The sequence below is a fragment of the Callorhinus ursinus genome, unplaced genomic scaffold, assembly GCF_003265705.2.
Source record: "Callorhinus ursinus isolate GAN/ISIS: 27379988/994484 unplaced genomic scaffold, GSC_fseal_2.0 scaffold38, whole genome shotgun sequence".
NCBI lineage: Eukaryota > Metazoa > Chordata > Mammalia > Carnivora > Otariidae > Callorhinus > Callorhinus ursinus.
The window spans coordinates 8749743-8771670 of NW_027397100.1; the positions used below are offsets into that span (position 1 = coordinate 8749743).

A 21928-nucleotide genomic window follows, 5' to 3' on the forward strand; every position below is an offset into this window, starting at 1 on the left:
ACTGAACAATACCTGACTGAAGAGTAACTGAGGACAGATCTGAAAGGATATCTGTATTATCATGTCCAAGTAACCCAAGGAGAGACTGCACATGTTGTTGTTGTTGCCTTTTTTGAAGCAGGCTCCATGCTTGAACTCGAACTCATGACCCTGAGATCAAGACCTGGGCTGAGGGGGCACCTGGGTGGCTCAGCCAGTTGAGCATCTGACTCTTGGTTTTGGCTCAGGTTATGATCTCAGGGTTGTGAGATCAGGCCCTGTGTCACGCTCTGCATTCAGTGTGGAGTTTCCCTGAGATTCTTTCCCTCTCCCTTACCCCGTCCCTTCCCCTGCTCACACGTGCGCTCTCTCTCTCCCTCTCCCTCTCTTAAATAAATAAAATCTTAAAAAAAAAAAAGACCTGAGCTGAGACCAAGAGTCAGACACAACCAACTGAGCCACCCAGGCACCCCAGCAGTGGTTTAACAGACTCTGGAGTCAGACTGCCTGGGTCTGAACCTGATTTAGTCACTTACTTCACTCCTCCATGCCTCAATTTCTCATCTGTAAATAAGATCATAAAGTTCCTATCTCACAGGTCTACTGTAAAGAGTAAATGAATAAATAAAGCACTTAAGAAAAATGCCTGGCCTATAAAAAGCACTACACGTTTGCTCTCATTTCTTCTCCTGCCACTGCTGTTACTATTATGTCGATCTTCCCTTCTAGAATGTACGCTTCTTAAAGATAGAAATTATATCTTTTGTCTCTATATATCCACAGATGCCTGCTTAATCAAATGGCCTCAATTTAATTTTATATCAGTATGCTTTAATTTAAAAAAAGAAAAGGAACATAAGCAGTGACTCTTGAAGTTACATATGCCTCATTCAGATGCTGAGGGGCTAGGCAAAAACCACCTCTCCAGAAATCTGGATTCTGCAAGGAAAAAACTCTGGAGACTATAGTTCTTTAAAAACATGCCTGTATTTCAGACAATATCCTTACCACTGTTTTTCCCCATTACTATTTTTAATCATAACATTTATATATATTTTTTCTAATTATAAAATACTACTTTCTATAGAAAACTGGGAAAAGACAAGCTTTCAAAAAATAAACAGAAATCATCCATCCATTATCTCGGTGACCAGAAATAACCACTGATAATATTCTGGTAGGTTTAAGGAGTTTTTCTCAACTCATAGCCTACGCCCCCCGCCCCCACAAAAGTAGCCTACATAGTATACAGTTCTATATTCAATTTTTGCCATTGTTGTTAACATAGGCTGAACAATTTCCCTTATCATTAAGCATTCTTCTACAACAGGAAAAGCCAGTATCGAACACTTGTCACTCCTTCTCCTTCCATGGCAAAATCCCTCACTGAATCCAGTGCCCTTCCCTGCTGAGCCCAGACATCACTTCAGAATCCTTCTCAATACAGTGTTCCAAGAAGAAACCACCAATCAATCCCAGAGTGGGTGTAGGAGATTAAGCCTATCTGAAATGTTTATTCTAAATAATACATTTTAAAAAGCTACATCATATTTCCTTGTGTGGATCTATCATTTATTTTACCAATCCCCCTTTGTCATTTAGATGGTTTCCAAACTTTTCCCTTATAACAAATGACATTACAATGTATGTATTCATAATTATTGTTAGGATAAATTCCCAGGAAGGTGCCCAGTCAGAAAGTATGCATAACTTAACAGATTTTGCTCTAGCCTGCCAGAAAGGTACCAGCAGTCTATGAAGTGCCTATTTCTCCCACAGCCTCCTCAAAACCAGTATTATCTATTTAAAATCTCCTCTAATTTGAGATGAGAAATATAACATTTTTTATTTTGCACTTCTGATATTAAGTTAAAATTCTGTTAATGTTTACTAGTTATTTGTTTCTCCTTTGACCATTTTTATATCAGGGTGCTCATCTTATTTACTGATTTATAAGCACTCTATATATTAAGGAAATTAATCTCTGCCATATGTTACAAAAAAAATAAACCAACGAAAAATATTTGCCCTCTAATTTGTACATTGTGCTTTTTAACATAAAAGTTTTTAAAAGCCTAAGGAGTTAAATCTTTGCCTTTATGAACTCTATCTTACATGCACCCTGAGTAAGGTTTTTCCTACACTAAGACCAAATATATTTTATGATATACTATTTCTATGTTTATACATATTTAAATGTTTAGGAGTAAGTAAATCTGAGGTATATTTTAGCATATGATATGGGGCAAAGATGTAACTTTATTTTCTGCAAATGTTTGGCCAATTGTCCCAATACCATAACCTATCCTTTTTCCACAGATCTGAAGAAATACCACCTCTATCATACACTAAATTTTAATGTGTACTCTAATCTTTTTATGGGTTTTCCACTCCATTTCACAGATTTGTCTGCAAATTCCTGAGCCAGGACCACACTTCCACATTATCATGGCATATTTTACCCGTTACCACAAAACATTCTGTTGTTCTTCTTTTCCAATGCTTCCTTGTCTATTCTCACCTGCTTATTATTCTAATTTCAAAATTATTTTTCTCAAGATTCCACAGTTTTTTTAAGGCTCCTTCACTATGCTTACAAATAGATTACCCTTTAGATCAGTAAGTTCCTTATCACCTAAAGCATGGAAGTCAAATCAGAATCATGACTTGGAAGGGCTGGCATAGAATTCAGATATTGGGGCAGTAAATCTGTATAATCTTTGAACCTAAAAGGCTCAGCAAATCCCTAAGGCTTATTTGCCTTACATGAGTAGTACTAGGGAGTAACTTGATAAAAGACTTTTACAGTTCATTGGGAAGAACTGACAAGGGCACTAAATAGTACTAAGCAAAGTCACGTTGAGCACAAGGAAAAGGTGTGGGGACCTGGGGTATAATCAATGAATGAATGTCAGCCTGAAGAGAAGCCTCTGGTAGTATCCCACAGGGCTCCATCCTTAGGCCTGTTTTTTGTTTTTTAAAGATTTTATTTTTTTTTAAAGATTTTATTTATTTATTTGAGAGAGAGAGAGAGAAAGCACATGAAAGGGGGAGGGTCAGAGGGAGAAACAGACTCCCCGCTGAGCAGGGAGCCCGATGCAGGACTCGATCCCGGGACTCCAAGGAATCTCTATACCCAATGTGGGGCTCAAACTCACAATCCCGAGATCAAGAGTCGCATGCTCTTCTGACAGCCAGGTGCCCCTTAGGCCTGTTTTTGATGAACAACTTGGGTGAAGATATATAAACAGCAAACTTAACAAACGTCATATAACACAAAGCTTAAGTAGAGACAGTGAACACAGCAGCTGACAAAATCATTTCAAAAAGTTCCTGACAAGCAATAATGATGGGCCAAATCTAACAGGAAGACAATTACCTAGGATCCACACCGAGCACTGCACTGAACCATAAAGTCAGGTACAAATGTACGGGTGAGAAAGATACGGTTGAGTAAGAGCACATGCGTAGAAAGGACTTGATAGTGTTAGTCAATTGTAACTGCAATACAAATCAGACCATGAGATAGTTCTGCCAGGACAGAGACTACTACTCCTTCATCTCCAGACACCCAGCACCGGGCACACTCCCTAGTCCACCAAAGAAATTTAGCAGATACCTGTCAAAGGAAGGAGCAGAGGAAAGCAGCTGCCACAAAAGCTGCTGTGGTTTTAGCCTGCGTAGAAGAAAATATAAGTTACCATGCAGATCAGATGACCCTTAAGGTATATGACATCTGTTACAGGAACCATACTTTATTTAGGAGGGCTATGGAAACTAATTTGGGGAAGCAACTGAGATTATAAGGAGTCTAGACATCCTCTCATAAAAGAATGTGTTAAAATTCTTTTTCATTCCGAGTTGAAATCTTATGAGTCAGAGCTGCCAAAGATGAAACAGGTTTCTTTGTAAAGTTAGATCCTTGTCACTGGGGGTAATTAATAAAGGGTGACATAGAAAAAAAAAAATCAAGAAGGAGAGGGAGAATGGACTGCACCTTTCAGTCCCTTCCAACCTGGAAATTCTTCTTCCGACTACGCAGTTTTAACCCAATGTTTTTAAGTTTAGAAAGTCATAAAATTATCAAAACAAAACCAACAAAACAAGCAAAAAGTCAACTGTGAGCAGGGAAACATCACAAAAATACCACTGGGGTCCAATGTTACATTAATAATGAACTAGAGTAGGAAACCCCTGGACTTGGGAATGAGACCGACTTAGGTTACGCCCCCAGCCACAACATTTATAGGCTGTGTCACCAAGAGCAGTGTGTTAACAAGCATTCATGGGACACATACTAGGTGCCAGTCACTGTGCTAGGTACCGAGGAAATAACAAATAACAAAACAATCCCAGCTGCTGTCCTCATGGAGCTTCTAGCAAGGCACAAATCTAAACAATCTATTCAATGCAATTAATTGTAAGGATGTCTAGTGCTGCCCAAGAAAACTGTTACTGGAACAGGGCCCCAGTCTGGACAAGGGAGATGGAAAATATTAACTAACCTATCTCTAAACTTCAACTTCCTTAAGCTTCCTAGCTGAATTATAGTGAGGATTAAAAGAGATAATAAATATGTGCCTAACAACAGGTGGCACATAGCAGGTGCTCAATACATCTAGGTACCCTCAAGTCTGCTCTGCTATGACAAAGAAAATTTTCTTCTCTTTTGGCTGACCAAGAATAAGCCTACTCATTTAAAGCACACACTACAACATTTATAAAGGACTGACTGTCTAGGGATTAGGCATACCCTTAGCAACAGCTGATGCACAACTGGAAGAAAGGATCAAGTTAGAGGTCAATGGGAAAGCAATAGAGCAACATATTAAAACAGTAACCCAGGCTGAGGCAGGGTCATCAATTCCATCTGGTAAGACAGAGAATATTCTCCTCATCTGCCCATGTACATTTGCTTCAGACCAGCATGATGTTCTCCTTCAACCACAAGAGTGAATATTAGCAAATGATCAGTGAAGTCAAAAATACCAGAAAAGCAACAGAAACCAATGAGTTCTCCTGCAATCATAAAACCAGCTATCAATACATAGGAAGCATGAGGTTTCTTCCACCCAAATGAATCAGCAATTCTCAAAGTGTGGTCCTAGGACCCCAGGGTGGGGTAGGAGCTGGCCAGAGATCCTTCAGGAGCCTATATGATCAAAACTATTTTTATGGTAAATCCAAAACATTATTTGCCTTTTCACTCTCATTCTCTCAGGAGTGTATAGTGGAATTTTCCAGAGGGCTGCACAACACATGGTGCTATCATTGCCCTGAGGGCTAATGAAATGTGTGCTTGTATATTCTAAAATTTCCTAAGATAAGCACTTTGGGGTACTCAATAATTTAAGAGTGCAAAGGGGTCTTGAGACTAAAAAGTTTGAGAACCAATAAACTAAGTAATTCCAGCCCTACAAAAACGAAGAGAAGGAGAAAAGGAGCACACTCTACTCATGTGATGTTTGGGAGAATGATCACACAGTGCCAAGTAGACGCTGCATAAGAATTGTCAATTGAATCTGAAATGCAGCCAAATGAAGAGAGGCATTTTTGGGTATGCAATCAAAATGACAATTGCATATATGGGAAAATAAATTTGAACATTTCTGATCTCAACCGGAAAGTTTCATTCAAATATGCTCTAGCAATTTTCATCTTAATTGCACCTCGCTGGTCTAGAGAATTATAAAAGACACTGCACCCGTAAGAATTCAAGAACTCAAGGTTAAAACACAATGTAGTTTCCTGCTTTTAGATATGAAAAAAAATGTTCTTTATGCATAATTTCAATTTTCTAATGTTGTGACTTAAAAACTAAAACAGTGTATAAATTTGGATGGAAAACGTTGTTGTTGTTGTTTTTTTTAATGCAATAACATTTTCTTAAAACCACTTTATGAATTGTAACACTGGAGCATCTGTGGTACCTAAGATGTAGATGGTGAATATAACCTGCAGAAACTCACTGCTCTACACCGACAGAAGTATACTTACAAGCAGAGAAAGGCAATATTGGCATTCCAAAAAGTACTGTGGTTCTTAAATTTCTAGTGTTATCAACCTATAGCATAGCTTTCTCATAATGTATCCTCAGGTTCCAAGCAATGGGAATGTAGTATGGATAACCTCAACCATGTAAGATCTCTCCTGTTTACTGAGCACTTACAGTATGGCCAGAACTGTGCTAGGTACTACAAACAGAAACGAACAAGACACAGTCTACCTCCTGAGAGGCACAGAGTCTAATGCAGGAAAACCACTGAGGAAGGAAATAACAATAGAACAAATGACAAAGATCACATTCACCATGGGCAAAAATTTAGGGAAAGAGACCTGCTGGTAGAATAAAAGGCCAGGGTATGGAATTTGGCAGGAGCTATCAAAGTTTAAAATACATTCCCTTCAATTGGAGAATTCAACACTTAGGTATCTATCCCACAGAAATAATGCACACTAAGACATTCACTGCAGCATTGTTCACAAAAGTCAATATTTAAAATAACCAAATATCCATCCAAAGAAAAATAGTAAATAAATCACGGTATCTCCACACCATGAAACACGCCACACCGGTCACAAAACACGCCGTACCAGTCACAAAACAAAAGGTAAACATGCATGGAAAGGTCTCCTGTTATGTAAGTAAAACCATCAAGGTTCAGAATATGTACAGTATGATTTAGGAAGGGGAAAAATTACATATGTAAATATATGTACAGAAAACAATCTAAAGGAATACTCACAGAGACTATCTCCGGGTAGCGGAATGGAAAGGGGGTCTGTGAAGTGAAGAACTTTCATTTTTTACTTTACTTATGCACTGTTGGTGTTTTTTATAATGACCGTCTGTTCATGTATTACTTGTATAATCAAACACATACATACACAGACACAATGCAGTATGACAAGTGCTACGATATGGTAGAGGTCAGCACAAAACTGACAGGACTCTGGTGTTGGGAAGGCTGAGCTCTGATCAAAGAGGGTTGCGGCCTGGGTCCAGTAACGAGGTTCTCCTCTCTCTGTACCTCCTCATCTACAGGACAGAGAGGACGTACTGAATCACACTAGCCTCACTAGGTTGCCATGAGGACTCTATGCCCTCTGATACCTCTGTGCCTTTGTTCACGCTAATCACATTACCTGGACGGCCTTTCCATGTTCTCTTCTGCCTATTAAAATAAAAATCATTCTTCAAGGCCCAGCTCAAATACCACCTCTTCTGTGAAGCCCTCAACAGCCCCCAACTTGGTATTCATGGCTTCTTTCCCCATGCTCTAACAGCACTCTGCTTCTATCTCTTTTAAAGTATATTTCCTTCTACCCTGCATTTAGAGTCAGTCTCCCTAGTAACCTATAAACTGGAGTACAAAGACTGTACTATTCAACTCTTAATTGCCCAGGGGCCTTGGGCCTATTAAGATTTATTAAAAGTGTATGTCTTGAGAGGCAGAAAGACAGGGAGCGAAGAGAGATTTAGACCATTAAAATCTGTATAAATATGCAATTCCTTTAGTTAGAATTCATTTTTTTTCCCTACCTAAACATACTGTACATATTCCACACCTTGATTTTTTTGGTCACATAACCGGTGATCTTTCCATGTTAGTACTTGTCAAGATGGACTGAAAGACACCAGATTCCTCATGATAGCACCTCACAGTACACAGAGGTGCTGGTGCAGTGACAATCACATGAACTGTCATCCCGTGAGCACTTAACTGTATGCCAGGCACTGAGCTAAACACCTGCCATCATTCTCACTCAATCTTCACAACAACCCTGTGAAGGAGGTTTATACAGATGAGACACCTGAGGCTAAGAAAGGAGAAGTGACTTATTCAAGGTCATTTAAGAGTCACACCCATATGTGTCTAACCACAAAGCCTTTGAAATTTTCTCACCAGTAAAGCTATCACTAATGACAGGCATGGTCAGTTTTCTTTGCGCCTTGAGAAGAACAATGCAGAAAAGAGTTAACAGAGTAGACCTGATCTTTACAAGTATCTAGTCCTAGGCTGGTATCTGGGAACTTGGCTTTTGAAAGGTTCCCTAAGTGATAAGGGTGTTCCGCCCACCTGAAGCACTTAACTTCTGCTTTCCCTCTGGGAGTGTGGAATTTTGATAGTCATTACTGACAGAGAAGGCCTACATAACTTGTTTTCAATAAATATCTTGGACTCTTAAGTCTCACTCAAATGCGCTTCCCTGGACAGAAACACTACACACATGTTGATGTACTTCACTGTTGGAGAAAGGAACATGTCTGCCTGTAACCCAGGCAGAAAAAAGACAAGGAGCCTATACATGAATTTCTCCAGAGTCCAGCCTTATCTGTCTTTCCCTTTTGCTGATCCTGTTGTGTGCCCTTGAGTACCACTGACTCTGAGCCCTATGAGTCTTTCCAGTGATTTCCCAAACATGTGGGTTGTCCTAGGACTCCTGACACAAATCACAAAAACCAAAGCAGGCAAAACAAATGAAAAACAAAACAAAAATAACAAACATAACATGTAGGAGGAAAGAGGGTTTCACCGAAACAGAGCCTTACTTCTCTGGATTGTCTGGAAACTTGATCCGTAACTCTTGGTTTTTGTATGATCTTTTTTCAAATGTAAGGATCATTTTTTTCACTGAGCTCTCATCTAGTGGTTCCTCCTGGTGTAAAGGAAACAAACAGCAACAATTTCAGTCCAAAGGGATTTCTTATTCACTAATCACTACTTCTTTTCTATGGCTCTTTCATGCCATTCTGCCACTCACCTTTCCGGGTTAAATATACAGTACATTTTTTATCTCCCCCGCTGGAAAGAAGGTTAAGGGTCTAGATCACATGCTATGTCGTATCACTCTGTCTCACAACTAGTTCAGGAAGCTCGGTTTAAGGTTTTAAAGACTAGCTCATTCAACAAATATTTCTTGAGCATACTGCATGGCATGGAATAAGCAACAATATTAGATAGTTTAATTTAATATTTACCCATCCTTCTCCTTGTTTTACAGGTAAGATAACACTCAGGTTTAAAAGAACTCGTTCAAGGTCAAACCCTGAGTCGATGACAGTGGACCTCAATCTTTGGGAATCCCCACGCCAGGGGTCGACAAACTCCAGTCCACAGGCCAAATCCAACTCACAGCCTATTTCTGTACAGCCCATACCATAAGAATGCTTGTTCATCAGCAACAGTCACTGCGTTGCATTTCTTACACATTACTGTTTCAGGTTCTTACTAGCTGCTGGGAAGGAAATCAGAGAGGCCCAATATAGCATCAAGAATTTAGTAACCTCACTCAGGGGAGACATAAAAAACTAGTAGACCATACAGTTTTCTTATTTCAAACACTGGGATAATAACTACAAACGTAAATAAAATGAATTTTTGTAAACGGAATCATTTTCCCCAAAAAAATCTACACTAAAATTTCAAGAATGTTTTCTCCTCAGTTTCTTTTCAAGGTTAGAGTCACGCGCTACAGTGCACTCTGCCTCTCTTGACATCCAACTCCTGGCTTCACAGCTTTTGTGGCCACTGACCACAACTCACCCCTAAAAGCAATACAAAGACTGCTATTAAGAGAACCAGAAACTGATCCTTCTGGAAAGCACTGAATCATCTCATAATTGTGTAAGTACTCAAAAGTGTTAGCTATTATTTTATTAAATTTCAATGTTCATATGTTGTTTTGTTTTGTTTTTTTATATTCAGTTAGCCAACATATATTAGGTTTTAAGTAGGAGTTATCTATAAATTCGTTTGTGGCATGACAGATTTCTTAGATTCTATCAATAACTCCTGGCTCCCGAGGACCTCTGTTGGACTCCCACCCCATGCCCAGTATCTGTAGCTTAAAGAGAAACTTCACAAACTGAACTCAGTGCCCCGGCTCAGTCAAGACTCAGAGTCAAGCTTCACTACTTACTAGCCACGTGGCGATGTCACTTTGCTGAATATAATCCTCAAACCCTCACCAAGTCCAACAGACTCTACCTCACAAGTCTTTCTTGAATTCATCCACTTGGCATTCAGAATAAAATTCTAAATCCTTCACATGACCCATATAAAGAAGGTATGGCAGGATCTAGCCCAGACAATCTCTCCAACCCCAAACCAGAGTAAACACCCCTTTCGGTGGCCCATGTCTACTTGTTCACTGCTGACTCTCCAGTGCCCATCACAGTGCCCGGCACACAGCAAGCACCCAGGGAAGATGTGTTGAAGGAAGGCAGGCAGGCAGGGAGAGAGGGAGGGCGAAAATATTACCTGTCTCTTTCAAGGTCATGGAGATGACCTAAAGAGATGAGGTGCATAAAACTGTTTTACAAACTATAGGACACTACATTAACATAAACCCTTATTGTTACTACTAGCAACAAGCACGATGCACCCAATGTATCACGAGGATTTCACTAAGTAATCTAAATTTTTAGGAAGGGTTAAATCACTTTCAAGCAACCTCAATCTCCACTTCTTTTCTTTCCCTTAGCTAACATCTTGCCCACCCTGCAGGAAAAAAAATGTAATAGTGTTAATACAGCTCTCACAGGATCCCCCAAATCCTAGCCTCTCCAGAGTTTGGCCTTCCCTCTTTTAATTTCCCTCCAACACTGGGGGAAAACTGAATTATCAGTCTTAGTCATGGACCACAGCAGTATCTCCAATAGCTCAACGTCAGAAACCAGAGGGAGATTTCAGAAAGATGAATGCTGGTGATATAGCACAAAAAGGACAATAATATTTTACAAGTCCACGTGACTTTACAGGGGCAAACATCACTTGTTTTTCATCAAATGGGACTTTGGTGGCAGTGAGAAAATAAGTCCTGGACTTGTAGTCTTCCATGTGTCATTTTTACAAAGCGATCTCTTTTTCCCTTGTCCCTTAACAGAAGGCCTGGTCCCACACTACATTTCTGTCTCCCAGGCTAGAAACCACTTACCCATGACAGCTACTACCCTAATCCTCCAGTACCAGCCTTGCCCTACATGGGAATTATACCTGCCAATTAACTGCTGCTGCAGGGCTAACAGACTGAGCCGAAGCTAGTGAGGAGGAAGGGAGGGAGAAGGGAGGGAGGGGGAGCCGAGAGGGAAGGAAGGAGAGAAGATGTGCTACACACATGGTTTGTCTAAGCCTAGCAGGGCTGCTGCCCCCAGAGAGGAAATTCAGGACCGTCTCCCACCACAGATTTCCAAAGTGTCACCATCTTTTAGGGGCAGACCCCCAAATTAGCACTTGTACAAATCCTAATGAGAGAGTTATTGTCACAACACAGTAAAGACCTTTTTGGAATATGAATCCATTTTTTTTTCCTTCTCAGATTCACACTCCAGCTTCATTTTTTAAATCCAAACTTAGCATCATGTCTTTCAGGGAACCAAAAAACAGCTGGCTCTTAAGAATCCATTTCCATAATTCATTTTGAACAAAATGCCAGGGTGAAATAACATGCAAGTTAACACTTATGGATATAAAAAGACACTTAGGTAAGGTCATTTTATTTTTAATCACTGGTATTTTACCTCTACTCTTTTTAGCTTCATTTATTCATTCAATAAATATTTATCAAGGGCCTACCAGGAGCTAGGCACTGCACTGAGTGCTAGAGATACAGCTGTGAACAAAACAGAGCCAGTCCCTGTTTTCGTAAGAGGTGGGGGGGAGGAAAGCAAATGAGTAAAATAAACAAACCAGAATTTCAGATCACGGTAAGTGCTATGAAGACAATATACTGGCCAAAGTGATAAGAGAATGACTTACAGACTACCTGAGAGATAGGAAAGGCTTCTCTGAACTGAGACCCACATGAGAAGAAAGAAACCCGCCATGCAAAGCCTTAGGGGAAGAGCATTCCACAAAGGGCACAGAAGTCAAAAGGTCCAGAGGTAGGAATGAGTATGCCTTAAGGCATCTTGAGGAACAGCAAATAGCACCTCTTTTCCTAAACTGTACTTTCTCAATTACACGTAAATACCTAAACTCTTAGCTCCACCTTGAACTTCTCCACCTTTGCTGCTTTGCTAATGCCATCTCAACTGAAAAGCCTCCTTCCACTAGTTTGATAAAATGCCACTCCTCTTTCAAAGACTACTGACTACATTAAAAAATGGAAGTGCCTTCAGTGTGCCCGGTCTAGGAAGCCTCCCTGACCCTCCTCAGTCAACAGCAACAGCCCCACAGTCCAGTGCTCGGGCCTCAATTAGGACACATAATCCAGAAGACTTTAAAAACTCTATCTATAATGATCTTTACACTTTGAAAATGCTTCCCAACTCCATCAGCGCACTTCACCTTCACGTCAATACTGTGCAGTAAGTATTCTTCGCCCTGTTTAACAGATGAAGCTGAAAAGCTCAGAGAAAATGAAGTATTTGACCTAAAATGACACTCTACAGACACCGCGTATCAGGGCCAGCCTCGCCTGCCACCTTACCTCTTCCTCTTCCTCCTCGCCCTCTCTGTCAATAATCTGCAACAGTCTCTTTTTGTCATCGTCTGTTTCTTCTACCACTGCCATTTCCTCTTCCCGATAGCGGCCACGGTCTCGGGGACCAGCCTGCCTCCGACGCATTTTCAGCTCTTCCTCTTCATCATCCCGGGGACGTTTTGTGCCCCTGTTGGGCTGAGAAAGAAAAAAAAGAAACACAGGATTCCAGAGCTGGAAAAGACCTAGAAGAGCACACGTAGCAGACATTCTAAAAGCTTTCAAGGATTCACCAATGAAAGGCTCCATACAATATGATTTCTCCCACAAAATGAAGTAAAGCTCCAAGTGGTCATTTTTTCAGACCCGGAGTGATTCTATAAATACATGACTAAAGTCACCTACAAGGTAGTTGGCTTTTTTTTTTTTTACAGAATTTTTTTAATATGCAAAGTTTTATCACTTCACAAAAGTTGCTGTGTATATAGAAATCACAGGGAACACAGCCACGTTGAGCTGGGTTAGGCTCAATTTACTAGTTACAATACAATTCCCGACACCAATCCCTTCACATGGTTTTAATTCATGTCTATGAAAGACTACAGTCACTCACAAGTAGTTCAAGCAGAGAAGATTACCTATGTAACACCCAAGGGTCTACTGGACTCCGAAGTCCTACTTTATGGAAGAGTATGGTAGAGTAAGGCCCCGAGGTAGTATTACCCAGAGTCCCAAAGCCAGCAGCTGCACTGAAAACACAATTGGCACTTCCTGGTCCAGGGCTCTGGCCACCACACTGTTAGGTCTTCGTTTTGCCTTTGACGCTGCAGTACACAGAGGAGTTCTTAACAGTGGCCTTCCATTAAATTGGAATAAAATGAAGCACTACGGAAATGGGCTTCAGAGCTGAGGAGAAACAGCACTACACCAGGAATCAAACAGCCCAAGGTCTCCAAGCAGCTCAGGTTACTACTGGTGCAGCTCTGGCACGTCATTAACCTCTCTAAACCTTCGTTTCTTCATCTACAAATGGCAAACGGAAATTATAACCTTTTCCCTGTGAACTTCAAACGATGCTTCTGTGTATATGTTTACCATTTTTTCTCCAGTTTCACTGAGATATAATTGACATATAACATTGTGTACAATGTGATTAGTTGATTCATATATATATTGCAAAATGATTACCACATAAGTTAGTTAACACCTCCATCACCTCACAAAATTACCTTTTTTTTTGGTGGTGAGAACATTTAAGATCTACTCTCTTAGCAACTTTCAAGTATACAATACAGTATTGCTAACTAAAGTCACTCTGCTATACATTGGATTCCCAGAACTTATTCACAACTGGAAGTTTGTACCAAAAGGTTGCAAACTTTAGTGAAAGAATGCTAAATGAGGAGCGCCTGAGTGGCTCCGCCCGTCAAGCGTCTGCCTTCAGCTCAGGTCATGATCCCAGGGTCCTGGGATCGAGCCCCGCATCAGGCTCCCCGCTCAGCGAGGAGTCTGCTTCTCTCTCTCCCTCAGCCCCCACCCCCACCCCGGGCTCACGCATGCTGTCTCTCAAATAAATAAAGTCTTAAAAAAAAAAAAAAGCCCTAAACAACAGTACTAAACAAAAATAAAAGATTATGACTATAAGGTAATCCACATGATTCTGTCTTCCTCAACAGAAGACATTTGTGTTAGGCTCAACGAGCTTTTCTTTTTATGTTATAATAACTACACACACTAATAGTGTGCTAGGTGAGACATGGTTTATTATGAGCAACAGAAGAGAATGCCACATTTGCTGCCAACCTGCTAAGTTGTTTGGTGGTGATAAGAGACAAATTTCTACTATACACATTACACATCTCACCTTGTGACTTATAACCTACACTGCTACTGAACTCCACTATCCCAGTGTGCAAAGTCATTTCCCTCTATATTCACATACCCCGCTGGTTCCACATACCAGGTGTGCCAGTAAGTCTAAGCATATGACACTGCTTAGAAAACTCACATTAGAATATTTGGTTTGTAGGTTACCACCTGCTATTTTTCACTCTGTTCCTAGCCTCCATGAGATAGATTATCATTTCAAATGATAACACTCTACTTTTATAAACACAAAAATTATAAAAATCTATTGTCATTACTGGCACTTAGAAAAAGAGAAAAAGAAGAAAATCAACATGCCAGGTACCACGGACCACAAGCAAAAGGACGTGGTGGTTTTCATGTGAGAAAGGAAGGAAAGGTAGCTTGATCCTAAAGGAGGGCAGGCTTCAAACCAGAAATCTGTAGCTCCCCAGCAGGTAAGGAAATTCAGCCCCCTGGGAGCACTAATTCTTTCAGGCTCATAAAACGAGGCCTGCTGCGATTCTGATTAGCGTGAGGCTGCTGCAGCAGTCAAATCAAAGCACGGGCTCCAGAATACTCCACAGAAAGGAGATTTCTGGATTGTTTATCTCTGAGGGCAGAGAGAAAAGGCAGTGGACCACAATTAAAAGGAAAAAGCTAAATACCGCCACAGTTAAGAAATGCAAACCTGAAAGAATACTGGCAGTGTCATCTTTGGAATACATCTTCCAATCTACTTTTTTAAAACAAACATCTCAAAGGTAGGGGAAGAGTTTCACTTTGACCTCTAATAATTTCCCCTGAAATAGCACTTCCCTCCTGCAGAACTTAAAGCACTTCTCTTAATCTTCACCACATCTCTGGGCAAGAGAAGTAGGTTAACAGTTCTATTTTCTAAGCAGGGAGAGGGGATGCCTGAGATCGTTTAATAAACTCTTGCAAAGACAACCTGGTCTCAAAGTTGAACCTGATCTCTGGGAAGTGTGCTAATCTACCATGATTCCAGGACCCTAACTGAGATAGGTCCAAGGGACTTTCAGTCAAGAACATATAGCCATAAATATAAGTCATGTGAGACCCTGGCCAAATTAAAATAATATTTGGTAAACCACTCATTAAACAAATAATGTATTAAAGAACTGCAGAGCTTAAAGGGTCTTCAAGTAATAAGGTGGCCCAGTGGCAGTCCCAGGCTTCCATTTGGGTCATGTCTAAATGGGGAAATGGAGACAGAAAGGGCCAGGATGGATTCTTGAGACAAGGACAGCTCTGTTCATCATAAGGAAGAGTCTAAGCAGAACATCCCTAAGAGGGCAAATTCCAGGTTCACTAACTGTTTCTACAACTCCCTTCTCCGCCAGACAATTAGCTTGAGCTCCTCTCTTGACAACTCTCCAGGAGAGCAGAGCAGAACCCATTAGGGTGCTCGGCCATGATTCCTTCACCAGCATTATCAGCTCCCACCTCTAACAGATAGGTAAGCTGTTCAAGGGCCCGGAGATATTTTATTTCAGCCATTTTTTTCTCCCAAGGCAAAATTTTAAAAACTTTTGTTCTTCCCAACAAGGGTTGTCTCTTTTTCAGATACTAACACTCCAAAAAGAGAAGTTTCTACACATTTCTGAAATTTGACCACTTTGAAGAATAAAGGTTGGGATTCATTTCTTTAACAAATATTTATTAAATGCCAACTATGTATAAGGCCTGTGCTGGCAACTGGGGACATAAATGTAAGACAAATGCTGCTTTGCTATCAAGGGGCTTAACAGTCTAGGACATAGCTGCCCAATTAAAATGAAATGCAAAGCTTGGCGCAGTGGCAGTATCGTAGCCAATGAGGTTTATCTGAGGCGCGATTATTGCTAATTAAAATGAAATGCAAACCATAGATGTAATCTTAAATTTTTTAGGGGCCACATTTTAAAAAGTAAAAAGAAGCAGGTGAAATTAATTTTAATGTTTTTAATCCCATATATTTAAAATATTATCACTTTAACATGTAATCAGTATTTTAAAAATTACTAATGTGATATTTTACTTTTTTTTCGTACTAAGTAAGTCTCTGGAGTTTGGCATATTATTTTACATTCAGAGTGTGTCTCAACCCAGCCCCAGCCCCATTTCATGTGCCCAACTGCCATACACAGCTCCCGGCTACCATACTGACTACCACAGGTCTCCACAGGTCTACAAGATTTTCATCCAAGAGCTTTCTGTTCCCTGATAAAGCCAAAATGGAACCATCTTTCCAGCAACACTACATAAAATATGGACTCATAGAAAGCTGAAGTCCTACTTGTGAAAGGTGCCCACAAAAAGTTATAAAGCTAACAATACCCTGACCTGGAAATAAACCTCTACATTTTACCAATATTCGCTACTGAGAGAGTGATCAGTTACACAAAACAAAGCAAAAATACGTAAGTGGGGAAGAATCTCAGAGCTGTCAAACCGATTCCACTATAGAAGAGCCAAACGGCTCTGGATTCAAGAAGGGAATGTAACACTCGCAGCCTGTCAGAGGTCAACAGCTCAGGCATGAGCTCTCCTTGTGTCTTACAAAACCAATCCCAAAAGGATTAAGCCATTCTTACCAGTCACCTTTGGAGATTAATTTGTTTTGGTATCGGAAAGGTGTTTGGAATCCCTCAAGATGAAGGTATGACAAAAGAAAACTGTTCCTCATAAAGTCATTTCTTTGTTTCTGCTGCCCACAAGATCAGAGAAAAAATGATTAACTCTTAACTTCTGATGTACCAGAACATCATCAGCCTTTAACGATTTAAAAAATCTTCTACATTCCCTGCCTTACTCTCCCAATAGGTGGTGAGCGGTATAAATGCTCACTAAGCATTTGCCACCATGCAACCACACAGCTGGTTGCCTTTCTAGGTTACGTAAAGGATTTCCACTTGTTCAAAGCTTATAGTAAGCTTCAAGATTATATATATGAGAAGCTTTTACTTTCCAAAGATCTTGAAGCCTATTATGTGTGTGTATGTGTGATGGATGATATATATATCCATCCCCCCTGGAAACAGAAATCAAGACATCTCCATGAAAGCTTGGAAAGAGTTAAAAAATTAAATAAGTAATCTGCCTACGATACTCCCTGCGTACCCAGACAATATCCAACCTAAGCTGCAGGTTTCATTTTTCCCTCTCTCCCTACTTTTTTTTTCTTAATTAAAAAGCAGTGAGAAGCTGTAGCTATAATGAGGAGCTGTGGGAAAATGCAGTTATATTGGGCTCAAAGTAATGTACCATAGGAAGAGGCTACATCACCAGAACGAATCCTAAATTAAAACTCCACTATGAAACCAACTCCATTTCCTCTGAGCATGCAATCTATATTATCGCGTTTATGGTCTTGTCTCGACCTCAATTAGACTTGGGGGTGGGGGTGGGAGAAAGGGGCCTTCTGTAATAAGCAATAATGGCGTCATTATGATAAATTATGAAAACACCCAGTGTAATTATTAATGTGAAGAGCACATCTATACCAGGATTTTAACAGTGGAGATGTGTATTGGGGGGGGGGGGAGTCGGTGTCTAAGTAAGTTCAATATTCCAAGTTACCTGGGTTAGGAGGGGGTGATTTCCATAAAATGTACTTTCATGTTAATGGAAGAAAAAATACATTCAATTCTATTAAAAAATGGAAAAAGTCAAAGAAAATCTTCTATAACATCATAATAAGCCAGGAATTTTTCACCTAGCACCAGGAAGCTTCAGAACTTCAGAAAAGGGCCTTTCAACTAGGGTCATGAAGTACTATTTCCTAAATATCAAACAATGGGAAAGACTCAGAAATTTTAGCTCAAAGGGTAATCTAGTTTATCCCTCTCTTTATAGAAATAAGGAAATCTGAGCCCAGTGGCTTTAAGCAATTTGATTGTGATGGGCAATAATACAAAGCTTCTAAGTCCCAATATAGTGCTTTTCCTACTTTGCAATACTAACTAGCTAACCTATTTGCAAGTGGTGATACCCTATACGGAGAATGAGTTTAGTAGTCAAATTTTCTTAAATTCAAATGCTAGCCCCTCTACTTAGTTAGCAGTCCTGGAAAATAACTTACCCCCTCTAAGCTTGAGTTTTCGCAATCTATAAGCTAGAAACAATAACCACTTTCAGATATTTATGTATATATGTATATTTTAAGCACACAAAGGCCAATGTTTCTTTTTTTTAATTTTTTTTATTTTATTATGTTATGTTAATCACCATACATTACATCATTAGTTTTTGATGTAGTGTTCTATGATTCATTGTAAGGCCAATGTTTCTAAAATGCCCAGCAGAGTTTGGCTCATAGAAGATAATACAAGTAGCTTCCCACCTCTCTTGCACACATTTGGTTCAAAAATCAAAGAACCTCCAGGCTGGAAAGGGTGTTGACCACTAACAGATTTTAAAAGGAAAATCTTTTTTTAATGTCAAAATATGACAGACCCTACCCCCTACTGTACCTTTTAATAGCCAATGACTGAGAAAGAACACGGTGACAAATATATTACTATCTATCTGGCAATACTTTTCATTCCATTTGTGTTTTTAACTCTTACACTTATGAGAGGGAGAGAGAGAGAAGGACTAATTTTGAGAGATAGAGATTCATTCTACAGAAAATGCCTGTGTACATCTGTCTGGATTCACAACCTCCTGCGGTAATTCTGAAACACTAGAGACATCCAGACTTTAGGAAGCCTTGAATCTAACCCAATCGTCTATCTGAGGTTTGAATCCCCTTTAAAACATCTTCACTGGGTATAGGCTGGGGCTTTCCTAACACTTCCAGTGACCAGAAACTTAACCCCCCCCCCAAACTGTGCCCCTTCCATCTTTGGATCACTCAGAGAGTTTGTTAATTTGAGGAGAAACCTTACAACTTACAACTTTCTTCCTTGGTCCTTAATCTTTCTCTTTAAGGCAGTATAAACATGATTAGTCCCACTCTCGCATTAAAAAAAAAAAAAATCTTTGGATTATTTCAAGACAGTAATCCTATTTCTTTCTTCCTCTATCATTACCTTTTCTTTTTCAGAATAAATACTTTCACTATGGGGGGTTGCATACAACACAGGGGGAAAGGTAGATATACACATAATTAAATTCCTTCCTGCCATTAGGTTTCATAATTTTAAAGCTTTCTGATACCTCTAAAGGTAATTAGACATATGGAATGTCACAAACCCAGGCTGTGGACGGATTGGTAGAACCAATGTGAAATGGTCAGAAATCATCTGCTGTTAACCTCGCCTGATTACATTTTGTCAGAATAAAAGGGAGTTTTCAAACATTCATTTTTACCAGATGGTAGTGAGTGGCCTGACCCAGAAGTTACAGATGAGCTGTAGTAATGAGTTTTCCCTTGCCTTTGCTGGCTGCACATTCACTGGTGACATTTTACAACTAGGACTTCTGGCTCAATCAATATTTGCAGGCATGAAACCTGCCAAAGTTAACATCAGGGCTCCCTTGCAAATTTGCTTAAGGCACCAGAACTGAAAAAGCTCACAATCTCTAATGCTGCAACTACCATCAACCAAAGTTCATAATCCAGGATCAAAGCCATCAGAGACAGAAAATGCTACCTACCTCAACACAAAAGATTGTTGTGATGACTAAAACACCTTACAAAGAGGCCCTATGTAAACTATAAAGTGCTATATCAACAAGGGATTATCACACATATTTTAAGAAATATCTGAGAAATATTCCAGGTATTCATATACAATTACATATTATGTCTTTACAAGACTTAAAGCTTAAAAAAAAAAAATCAACGAATCATGGCAATTTACTACCTTTTTTTTCTGGAAGAAAAACCAAGTACCAGAAACGCAAAATCTCAAAGCAAAGTTATTGCAAATATAAAACAGAACTCTCATTTACTTAATTCCCAATTAAAAAAAAAAACAGGTACTAAGAACGCAATAATTATTGGAGAACATGGGTTTTAACTGCCCACGAGGGGGGAAAAAAAATCAATGTATCAAAAATTAAAATCACCAAGACTCTCACTTAAGATCTACAATTTGATTGGCTGACAAGTAACGTGGATGTGATTTATGATTTAAATCACTGGTCATCAATTAATCAATTTTTCCCACCAAAAAAATTCTTACTTCTTGTTAAAGCCTGAATATATATTCATCTCACCTCCAAAGGGTGTGTAGATTTCTTTTTTTAAAAGTACAAACTATACTTTAGCGTCCATGATTTACTTTGACATCTTCTCTGATTAATTCTGCAGCTGCATCAGAAAGCTGAATGTTGATTCAGTTTCTTTATTTGTCAAGGCTAACAGAGGCAGATACTTGTAAAATCACTGGAAGGTAAACTACCTCCATTTTAGCAGACTTATTATGAATGTTTTGTCAGTTACAGAACCATCATCATTCATTCATTCACTCAAGAAGTGTTTACTAAGCTAATAGAACCTGAACATCACTCCATTAGGTGCTAGAGGGAATATTAGACATCAATCCAAACAACAATAACAACAGAATTGCACTGATCTAAAAGAAGTAGCATAGTACAATGCAAAGAGCAGCAAACCAATAATCTGAAAAAAATCTAGGTTCTTGTGAATCACTTAAGAGTCACATGACCTTAGATAAGTCATTTGATTTATCAGTGCAGCATTTATAAAAATGCTCTGCCCTTGCTCTATCTCACAGGATTGTCTTTAGTAAAATAAGGGAGAGTAAGATTAAATAAGATAAAGATACAGCACTTTGAAAAGGTGCTAGAACCAAAGCTTAAATTTCTCTTAATGATTGCTAATGCAAGTCCTATATATACAACACTTTTATAATTACTTAAAATCAGCTTTTGACAAGGAATGTTATCAACAATTATGATCACAAAAGAAAAAACACTGAGCAGCCCATAGGCATACAAAAAGGGACCCAATGTTACTAGAAATCAAAAAAATGCACACAAAAACCATAAGATATCAGACTGGACAAAAATGGAAAAATTAAACTCTAGCAATGTGTTGGTGAAGATGTGGAGAAAGAGGAGCTGTTAAAACTTGCTGATAGGAGTGTAAATGAGTATAGAACTAATTGGTGATAGCTAATAACAATGTAAATGCATATATTCTGAGGCCCCAGCAATTCTACTCCCAGGTATATATACATTACAGAAATTCTCAGACATATGCACAAAGAGATACTTAAAGAATGTTCACTGGAACATATTTGTAATAAGAAAAAAGAAAAGAAAATTTCAATCATCACTGGTTGCACACATAATAATAAAAAAATGGTGGGAATAATAATCACCAAATTCAAGATAGTGATTGCTTCTAAAAAGGGTAATAAACTGGATTAGGGAGGGGCACACAGTAAAATGGGATTAGGGGAGGGTATACAAGAGACTTCAACTGTATTTATAAAATTTTATTTCTTAAAGATCTGAAGTAAATTTGCCAAATGGTACAGTTATGCACACACTTGGAGAAAAGGGGGACCACCAGAAGCTAGCAGGGAATCATGCAGAACAAATGACGCCCCACTGGTTGCAGTTCCTTGATGTTGTTGCAGCTCACTAAGGTTAAGGGTTTACAACACCTTTACCTCAACACGATCTTTCACAAAGTTACTCAAGCAGGCAGAAAGAGAAATGTGGATAAATGGCAGCACAGCTAGGTAGAACCATAATT

General features: G+C 39.4%; 1 protein-coding gene and 1 pseudogene across 1 annotated transcript in view; one reads left to right on the top strand and one right to left on the bottom strand.

The window, feature by feature from the left end:
• CTNNBL1 (catenin beta like 1) overlaps positions 1 to 21928 on the bottom strand; it is a 160032-nt gene that overhangs the window by 115760 nt on the left and 22344 nt on the right. The window contains exons 2-3 of the mRNA XM_073880447.1: positions 12415 to 12603; positions 8534 to 8640 (exon numbers count right to left, since the gene is read on the bottom strand). Of these exons, the coding sequence (XP_073736548.1) occupies positions 8534 to 8640; positions 12415 to 12603 (296 nt within the window). The remainder of the gene's footprint in view (positions 1 to 8533; positions 8641 to 12414; positions 12604 to 21928) is intronic.
• On the top strand, positions 16059 to 16182 carry LOC112827934 (U4 spliceosomal RNA; annotated as a pseudogene).